The sequence below is a fragment of the Staurois parvus genome, unplaced genomic scaffold (genome assembly GCF_062004578.1).
Source record: "Staurois parvus isolate SC_StPar_1 unplaced genomic scaffold, SC_StPar_1.0 ptg003290l, whole genome shotgun sequence".
Lineage (NCBI taxonomy): Eukaryota > Metazoa > Chordata > Amphibia > Anura > Ranidae > Staurois > Staurois parvus.
This window is the reverse complement of record NW_028321086.1, coordinates 22765-33249: the sequence shown is the minus strand read 5'-3', so window position 1 is coordinate 33249 and position 10485 is coordinate 22765. Positions and strand designations below refer to the sequence as shown.

General features: G+C 51.4%; 1 protein-coding gene across 1 annotated transcript in view; it reads left to right on the top strand.

The window, feature by feature from the left end:
- Nucleotides 1-282: 282 nt before the first annotated feature.
- The window catches only part of LOC149428372 (FH2 domain-containing protein 1-like), a gene marked incomplete at its 3' end in the record, with an annotated part of 31230 nt that continues 21027 nt past the window's right edge, over nucleotides 283-10485 (top strand). Inside the window, exons 1-3 of the mRNA XM_089667493.1 lie at nucleotides 283-758; nucleotides 6199-6260; nucleotides 8668-8770. Coding sequence (XP_089523619.1) covers nucleotides 6226-6260; nucleotides 8668-8770 — 138 coding nt within the window. The remainder of the gene's footprint in view (nucleotides 759-6198; nucleotides 6261-8667; nucleotides 8771-10485) is intronic.

Here is a 10485-nt window from a genome sequence, read left to right as displayed (position 1 = left end):
TGGGTGGTAGGTGAGTCAGCGGTGAAGGTTGGGGGTCGGTAGGTATGTACTCAGCTGGGTGGTAGGTGGAGTCAGCGGTGAAGGTTGGGGGTCCTTAGGTATGTACAATGCTGGCAGTTGGATGAGGCAGTCTTCAGCACCCAATTATCACTCAGGTGTAGCCGTGGAGACAATGGTTGGTTTTCATCTCCTGCTCTCCTGGTGTCATGTTGGAATTCCTGTGGTTTCTCTCTTGTTCTGACAGCTGTTCTCGGGGATCGCACGCCGTGTCCTCCTTCAATGAGCCATGGGAAGCTTCTGCTGAGACTCTGCTGCTTATTATTTCCATCTTGAGGGACACAAAGGGGATCTCCGGACCCTCCAAGAGATGCTTATCAACACAAATATGAGTTCCAAAGACAGCGGCAAGGTCTGCGAGTCGCCTTCCGTCCGTCACAATGTCTTCCCAACTTCTCCTCTAATTCCAGCTCCCCCACCCCCACCTCCTCCCATCCAAACACTTTCCGAGCCCCCCAGGGGCCCGCTTTTACAGTTTGACCAAAGAAACGTTCTCGTCTGAGGAGCTTTAACTGGGAGGCCATTCCAATGGAGAGAGTGAAGGGCAGATCCAGTCTATGGAGCTCGGAGACGTTCCATGGGGATCTGCAGATTGACACCGGGACTATGGAGAAACTTTCGGGAAACATGAAGAGGAAATCCCACCTAGGTCGTATAATCCACGAAGATCCATTTCAGGGGGAGACCTTCCTGTGAATAAGGTAAGGCAAGACCAAACACGAGAGACCCATGTTCTCTGTCATGTTCTCTGGACATAATGCAAGAACCGAGTATCATAGATAGATATTTCTTTATGTGTTCCAATGGTTCATCTTCTGGGACAAAGGTCTCCGTCCTTCTGTGATGTGCCAAGAAGATGGCTTAGACCCCTACTGAATACCCCAAAGGTGTTCAGTAGGGTTGACCTCAGAGCTCTGGTGTGGAGGAACTGGTCAAACCATGTCTTTATGGAGTTGCCCCCTTCATGGCTATATCATCCTCCACTCTTTTGGAAAGGCTTCCTGCAAGATTTTGGAGGGTGTCTGTTTAAATTTGTTGGATGTTGGGTGAGAAGACCTGACTCACCATCAGAGTTCCAATTCATCTCAAAGGTGTTCAGTAAGGTTGAGGTCTGGACTCTGTACAGGACACTCCTCACACCTATATCATCTGGTTGAAAATTCCATTCCAAAACCATAGCTCTGGCATTCCAATTCATCTCAAAGGTGTTCAGTAAGGTTGAGGTCAGGGCTCTGTGAAGGACATTGGAGTTCCTCTATGGCCTCAAACCTCCTTAACACTTTTGGGCTAAGAAGACCTCAGGCATTTGGTAGGGTTGAGGTCAGGGCTCTGTACAGGACACTGGAGTTCCTCCACACCAAACTGGTCCTCCATGTCTTTATGGAGCTGGCTTTGTACACGGGGGACAGTCATGGTGGGACAGAAAAGGGTCTTCACCAAACTGGTCCTCCATGTCTTTATGGAGCTGGCTTTGTACATGGGGGACAGTCATGGGGGACAGAAAAGGGTCTTCACCAAACTGGTCCTCCATGTCTTTATGGAGCTGGCTTTGTAAACGGGGGACAGTCATGGGGGGACAGAAAAGGGTCTTCACCAAACTGGTCATCCATGTCTTTATGGAGCTGGCTTAGTACACTGGGGACAGTCATGGGGGATAGAAAAGGGTCTTCACCAAACTGGTCCTCCATGTCTTTATGGAGCTGGCTTTGTACACGGGGGACAGTCATGGGGGGACAGAAAAGGGTCTTCACCAAACTGGTCCTCCATGTCTTTATGGAGCTGGCTTTGTACACGGGGGACAGTCATGGGGGACAGAAAAGGGTCTTCACCAAACTGGTCCTCCATGTCTTTATGGAGCTGGCTTTGTAAACGGGGGACAGTCATGGGGGGACAGAAAAGGGTCTTCACCAAACTGGTCATCCATGTCTTTATGGAGCTGGCTTAGTACACTGGGGACAGTCATGGGGGACAGAAAAGGGTCTTCACCAAACTGGTCCTCCATGTCTTTATGGAGCTGGCTTTGTACACGGGGGACAGTCATGGGGGGACAGGAAAGGGTCTTCACCAAACTGGTCATCCATGTTTTTACGGAGCTGGCTTTGTACACGGGGGACAGTCATGGGACAGAAAAGGGTCTTCACCAAACTGGTCCTCCATGTCTTTATGGAGCTGGCTTTGTACACGGGGGGACAGTCATGGGGGGACAGAAAAGGGTCTTCACCAAACTCTTACCACAAGGCTAGACGAGCACAATTGTCTCTAATGTCTTTGTATGATGGAGGATTACCAGGACCCTTCACTGGAGACACCTGAGCTCCATCATCTGGAGGGGGGGTTCACATACTTTTAGCCATGTGGCGTATGCATGTTTAGCATTCTACATTCATACTTTGGATGGATTCCAGTCACTTGGTCTTGGTTGAAGTGTCCACTTCAGTGATAAAAATGGAACGTCGGTGGTGCACAGACCTTCCTTTCATACAGAAGTATATTTAGTCCTGAGTGGAGACACCAAATTTGAGTTGATGATGGCAGACCAGGAACAAGTGTCACCATAAAATGTGAACCCTCTTCAGGGACTGCCATCTGTTCATACAGAGCTCCTTATGATGGGGTCTGCCATTCGTCTGCTGACAGTGCGGTCTCCTCTATAGAGATCAGACAGTAGACGGGTCCGGTATGGGCAGTGTGGGTCAGACCATTGTATCTCCTCTATAGAGATCAGACAGTAGACGGGTCCGGTATGGGCAGTGTGGGTCAGACCATTGTATCTCCTCTATAGAGATCAGACAGTAGACGGGTCCGGTATGGGCAGTGTGGGTCAGACCATTGTATCTCCTCTATAGAGATCAGACAGTAGACGGATCCGGTATGGGCAGTGTGGGTCAGACCATTGTATCTCCTCTATAGAGATCAGACAGTAGACGGGTCCGGTATGGGCAGTGTGGGTCAGACCATTGTATCTCCTCTATAGAGATCAGACAGTAGACGGGGTCCAGTATGGGCAGTGTGGGTCAGACCATTGTATCTCCTCTATAGAGATCAGACAGTAGACGGGTCCAGTATGGGCAGTGTGGGTCAGACCATTGTATCTCCTCTATAGAGATCAGACAGTAGACGGGTCCAGTATGGGCAGTGTGGGTCAGACCATTGTATCTCCTCTATAGAGATCAGACAGTAGACGGGTCCAGTATGGGCAGTGTGGGTCAGACCATTGTATCTCCTCTATAGAGATCAGACAGTAGACGGGTCCGGTATGGGCAGTGTGGGTCAGACCATTGTATCGGGGGGGGCTCAGGTGTGATTCTCTCAGGGGAGGGGGGGGGGTTATGTGTCCTGTACAGGGTGTCACTGACTGGTGATCGGGGGGGGGGGGGGGTGATGTGTCCTGTACAGGGTGTCACTGATTGGTGATGCAGGGGGTCTCCTGTACAGGGTGTCACTGATGGTGATCGGGGGGGGGGGTGATGTGTCTTGTACAGGGTGTCACTGACTGGTGATCTAGGGGGGGGGGGTGATGTGCCCTGTACAGGGTGTCACTGACTGGTGATCTAGGGGGGGGGGGTGATGTGCCCTGTACAGGGTGTCACTGACTGGTGATCTAGGGGGGGGGGGTGATGTGCCCTGTACAGGGTGTCACTGACTGGTGATCGAGGGGGGGTGATGTGCCCTGTACAGGGTGTCACTGACTGGTGATCGAGGGGGCGGGGGGATGTGCCCTGTACAGGGTGTCACTGACTGGTGATCGAGGGGAGGGGGGGATGTGTCTTGTACAGGGTGTCACTGACTTGTGATCGAGGGGGGAGGTGATGTGTCCTGTACAGGGTGTCACTGACTGGGGATCGAGGGGGGGGGGGTGATGTGTCCTGTACAGGGTGTCACTGACTGGTGATCGGGGGGGGGGGGGTGATGTGTCCTGTACAGGGTGTCACTGACTGGAGATTGGGGGGGGGGTGATGTGTCCTGTACAGGGTGTCACTGACTGGTGATCGGGGGGGGGTGGTGTGTCCTGTACAGGGTGTCACTGACTGGTGATCGGGGGGGGGGTGATGTGCCCTGACAGGGTGTCACTGATTGGTGATCGGGGGGGGGGTGATGTGTCTTGTACAGGGTGTCACTGACTGGTGATCTAGGGGGGGGTGATGTGCCCTGTACAGGGTGTCACTGACTGGTGATCGAGGGGGGGTGATGTGCCCTGTACAGGGTGTCACTGACTGGTGATCGAGGGGGGGGGGTGATGTGCCCTGTACAGGGTGTCACTGACTGGTGATCGAGGGGGGGGGGATGTGTCTTGTACAGGGTGTCACTGACTGGTGATCGAGGGGGGGGGTGATGTGTCCTGTACAGGGTGTCACTGACTGGTGATCGGGGGGGGGTGATGTGTCCTGTACAGGGTGTCACTGACTGGGGATCGAGGGGGGGGGGTGATGTTCCTGTACAGGGTGTCACTGACTGGTGATCGGGGGGGGGGGGTGACGTGTCCTGTACAGGGTGTCACTGACTGGTGATCGGGGGGGGTGATGTGTCCTGTACAGGGTGTCACTGACTGGGGATCGAGGGGGGGGGGTGATGTGTCCTGTACAGGGTGTCACTGACTGGTGATCGGGGGGGGGTGACGTGTCCTGTACAGGGTGTCACTGACTGGTGATCGGGGGGGGGGGTGACGTGTCCTGTACAGGGTGTCACTGACTGGTGATCGGGGGGGGGGGGTGACATGTCCCGGCAGTGATGGCGGATGTGGTATGAAGTGGGCGGGTGGTGCGTTCCGCCAGGTGGAGATGGAAGGGGCCCCTCCATTGTCTGCTCCGGTGTTCCTCCTTAGGGCCCGACTCTATTGTTGGGGATGAACGGGGAGATGAAGGAGGACAGGCCGGGACATGGGACGATGGTGGGCAGGCCGGGACACGCGGGGGGGGGGGGGCTCAGGTGTGAGATGCTCTGGGGGGGGGGGGGCTAGGTGTGATTCTCTCAGGGGGGCACTCGTGTGAGATGCTCTGGGGGGGGGGCCTAGGTGTGATTCTCTCGTTGGGGGGCTCAGGTGTGATTCTCTCGTTGGGGGGCTCAGGTGTGATTCTCTAGTTGGGGGGCTCAGGTGTGATTCTCTCGTTGGGGGGCTCAGGTGTGATTCTCTTGGGGGGCTCAGGTGTGATTCTTTCGTTGGGGGGCTCAGGTGTGATTCTCTCGTTGGGGGGCTCAGGAGTGATTCTCTCATTGGGGGGCTCAGGTGTGATTCTCTCATTGGGGGGCTCAGGTGTGATTCTCTCGTTGGGGGGCTCAGGTGTGATTCTCTCGTTGGGGGGGCTCAGGTGTGATTCTCTTGGGGGGGTTCAGGTGTGATTCTCTTGGGGGGGTTCAGGTGTGATTCTCTCTGGGGCGGGGGGGGGTGCTCAGGTGTGATTCTCTTGGGGGGGTTCAGGTGTGATTCTCTCTGGGGCGGGGGGGGTGCTCAGGTGTGATTCTCTTGGGGGGGTTCAGGTGTGATTCTCTCTGGGGCGGGGGGAAGGGGTGCTCAGGTGTGATTCTCTTGGGGGGGTTCAGGTGTGATTCTCTCTGGGGCGGGGGGGGTGCTCAGGTGTGATTCTCTTGGGGGGGTTCAGGTGTGATTCTCTTGGGGGGGTTCAGGTGTGATTCTCTCTGGGGCGGGGGGGGGGTGCTCAGGTGTGATTCTCTTGGGGGGGTTCAGGTGTGATTCTCTCGGGGGGGGTGCTCAGGTGTGATTCTCTCGGGGGGGTGCTCAGGTGTGATTCTCTCTGGGGCGGGGGGGGTGCTCAGGTGTGATTCTCTTGGGGGGGTTCAGGTGTGATTCTCTCGGGGGGGGTGCTCAGGTGTGATTCTCTTGGGGGGGTTCAGGTGTGATTCTCTCGGGGGGGGTGCTCAGGTGTGATTCTCTTGGGGGGGTTCAGGTGTGATTCTCTCGGGGGGGTGCTCAGGTTTGATTCTCTCTGGGGCGGGGGGGGTGCTCAGGTGTGATTCTCTTGGGGGGGTTCAGGTGTGATTCTCTCGGGGGGGTGCTCAGGTTTGATTCTCTCTGGGGCGGGGGGGGTGCTCAGGTGTGATTCTCTTGGGGGGGTTCAGGTGTGATTCTCTCGGGGGGGGTGCTCAGGTGTGATTCCCTCTGATGTCTCATCATTCCCTCTGCAGGTGTTCCTCCTGGACTCCCGGAGAAGTATGAACATCAGCATCCTCCTCCGACAGTTTAAAAGGTAACTCCGCCCACACTGACCGCGGGATCCCATTCACCAGATACAGGCGTGAAGGAAATCTGAAGTAGATGACGTGTAGTGTGCCCTGTGATCTGTCACGTATGACTTGTCATCTGTGTTCGGTGATCTGTGATTGTGACCTATGATCTATGACATGACCTGTGATTGTGATCCGTGACCTGTGATCTGTGACGTATGACCTGTGATCTGTGTTCTGTGACCCGGGTTCTATGACCTGTGACCCATGTTCTGTGACCTGTGATCTGTGATTGTGACCTGTGATCTATGACATGTGATCTGAAACCTATGACCTGTGATCTGTGACCTGTGATCTTTGATTTGTGATCGTGTGACCTGTGATCTGTGACGTATGATCTGTGAACTGTGACGTATGACCTGTGATCTGTGTTCTGTGACCCATGTTCTGTGACCTGTGACCCATGTTCTGTGACCTGTGACCCATGTTCTGTGACCTGTGTTCTGTGACCTGTGATCTGTGATTGTGACCTGTGTTCTATGACCTATTACCTGTGTTCTGTGATCTGTGACCAATGATATGTGATCTGTGACCTATGATCTTTGATCTGTGACCCGTGTTCCGTGATCTACGTTCTGTGATTTGTGACCTGTGATCTGTGACCCGTGTTCTGTGATCTGTGTTCTGTGACCCGTGTTCTGTGACCTGTGATCTGTGACCCGTGTTCTGTGACGTATGATCTGTGTTCTGTGACCCGTGTTCTGTGATCTGTGTTTTGTGATCCGTGACCTGTGATCTCTGACCTGTTACCTGTGATCTGTTACCTGTGTTCTGTGACCTGTGATCTGTGACCTGTGTTCTGTGACCTGTGTTCTGTGACCTGTGTTCTGTGATCTGTGACCTGTGTTCTGTGACCTGTGTTCTGTGATCTGTGACCTGTGTTCTGTGACCTGTGTTCTGTGATCTGTGACCTGTGATCTGTGACCTGTGTTCTGTGACCTGTGTTCTGTGACCTGTGATCTGTGTTCTGTGACCTGTGTTCTGTGACCTGTGTTCTGTGACCTGTGATCTGTGACCTGTGTTCTGTGACCTGTGTTCTGTGATCTGTGATCTGTGACCTGTGATCTGTGACCTGTGTTCTGTGACCTGTGTTCTGTGACCTGTGATCTGTGTTCTGTGACCTGTGTTCTGTGACCTGGGATCTGTGACCTGTGACCTGGGATCTGTGACCTGGGATCTGTGTTCTGTGACCTGTGTTCTGTGACCTGTGTTCTGTGACCTGGGATCTGTGACCTGTGACCTGAGTTCTGTGACCTGGGATCTGTGACCTGGGATCTGTGTTCTGTGACCTGGGATCTGTGACCTGGGATCTGTGACCTGTGATTCGTGACCTGTGTTCTGTGACCTGTGACCTGGGATCTGTGACCTGTGATTCGTGACCTGTGTTCTGTGACCTGTGACCTGGGATCTGTGACCTGTGACCTGGGATCTGTGACCTGTGATCTGTGACCTGGGATCTGTGACCTGTGTTCTGTGACCTGGGATCTGTGTTCTGTGACCTGTGTTCTGTGACCTGGGATCTGTGTTCTGTGACCTGTGTTCTGTGACCTGGGATCTGTGTTCTGTGACCTGGGATCTGTGACCTGGGATCTGTGACCTGTGATTCGTGACCTGTGTTCTGTGACCTGGGATCTGTGACCTGGGATCTGTGACCTGGGATCTGTGTTCTGTGACCTGTGATCTGTGACCTGGGATCTGTGTTCTGTGACCTGTGTTCTGTGACCTGTGATCTGTGACCTGTGATCTGTGACCTGGGATCTGTGACCTGTGACCTGTGATCTGTGACCTGTGTATCAAAAACTGCTGATTTTTAAAAAATAAAATCTTATTTTCCCTCCATTGTCCCATCTCAGAGCTGCTGATCTCCTGCAGCCTCTTTGCAGCCACTTCCTGTCTTCATACCCCCCAGTCATGGCTGCATGGCATTTCTAAGGGCGAGTTTCCTGATGGTGACACCAGTGGCCATGTCTGTGTCATGTGTGCTGAACACGCCCACTTGTGGTCTCAGTCATGTGACGGGGCGACAACACCGGAGGACAATTGGGAGACAGACAGAGCGTTGTCACCCTATAACAGGAAGTAACCTCATGGCGGGGTGACTGGGGGTTCTTCTAATGAAAGCAGGACAGAGTGTTGTTGGACGTCACACATGGTGCAGACGTGGTCCATCAGGAACCCAACTCAGCGTAGTGATGTGCAGCCAGCACCGGGGACGGTGTATGGAGACAGGATGTTGCTGACACGGGCCGGAGGAGATCCGCAGCCCTGAGATGGGAGAAGCAATTGTCCGCGATACGCAGCGCCTTAGCAGATTGTCCAATTCGGGATTACAAGGGAGAAGCCGATGATCAGCCATTCTTCTCTCTCCAGATCTGCCGCACAGATAGTAGAAGATATCCGGAGGGGGAAGGTGGATGTGTACAGCTCCGAGCGACTCACCGAACTCACCAAACATCTCCCCGACAGAGACGAGGTAACACGCGTGACATCCATGACATGGAGAGCGGGCTTCACGTCCCCTCCTGTCACCCATGGGACACAATTCCCACTGGACGAGTTTATATCGTAGGATTCCCATTGGACGATTTTATATCGTAGGATTCCCATTGGACGATTTTATATCGTAGGATTCCCATTGGACGATTTTATATCGTAGGATTCCCATTGGACGATTTTATATCGTAGGATTCCCATTGGACGAGTTAATATCGTAGGATTCCCACTGGACGATTTTATATCGTAGGATTCCCATTGGACGATTTTATATCGTAGGATTCCCATTGGACGATTTTATATTGTAGGATTCTAATTGGACGATTTTATATCGTAGGATTCCCATTGGACGATTTTATATCATAGGATTCCCATTGGACGATTTTATATCGTAGGATTCCCATTGGACGATTTTATATCGTAGGATTCCCACTGGACGATTTTATATCGTAGGATTCCCATTGGACGAGTTAATATCGTAGGATTCCCACTGGACGATTTTATATCGTAGGATTCCCATTGGACGATTTTATAGTATAGGATTCCCACTGGACGATTTTATATCGTAGGATTCCCATTGGACGATTTTATATCGTAGGATTCCCATTGGATGATTTTATATCGTAGGATTCCCATTGGACGAATTAATATCATAGGATTCCCATTGGACGATTTTATATCATAGGATTCCCATTGGACGATTTTATATCGTAGGATTCCCATTGGACGATTTTATATCGTAGGATTCCCATGGGACGATTTTATAGTATAGGATTCCCACTGGACGATTTTATATCGTAGGATTCCCATTGGACGATTTTATAGTATAGGATTCCCACTGGACGATTTTATATCGTAGGATTCCCATTGGATGATTTTATAGTATAGGATTCCCATTGGACGATTTTATATCGTAGGATTCCCATTGGATGATTTTATATCGTAGGATTCCCATTGGACGAATTAATATCGTAGGATTCCCACTGGACGATTTTATATCGTAGGATTCCCATTGGACGATTTTATATCGTAGGATTCCCATTGGACGATTTTATATCGTAGGATTCCCATTGGACGATTTTATAGTATAGGATTCCCATTGGACGATTTTATATCGTAGGATTCCCATTGGACGATTTTATAGTATAGGATTCCCATTGGATGATTTTATATTGTAGGATTCTCATTGGACGATTTTATATCGTAGGATTCCCGTTGGACGATTTTATATCGTAGGATTCCCACTGGACGATTTTATATCGTAGGATTCCCATTGGACGATTTTATATCATAGGATTCCCATTGGATGATTTTAAATCGTAGGATTCCCACTGGATGATTTTATAGTATAGGATTCCCATTGGACGATTTTATATCGTAGGATTCCCATTGGACGATTTTATATCGTAGGATTCCCACTGGACGATTTTATATCGTAGGATTCCCACTGGACGATTTTATATCGTAGGATTCCCATTGGACGATTTTATATCGTAGGATTCCCATGGGACGATTTTATATCGTAGGATTCCCACTGGACGATTTTATAGTATAGGATTTCCATTGGACGATTTTATAGTATAGGATTCCCATTGGACGATTTTATAGTATAGGATTCTCATTGGACGATTTTATAGTATAGGATTCCCATTGGACGATTTTATAGTATAGGATTCCCATTGGACGATTTTATAG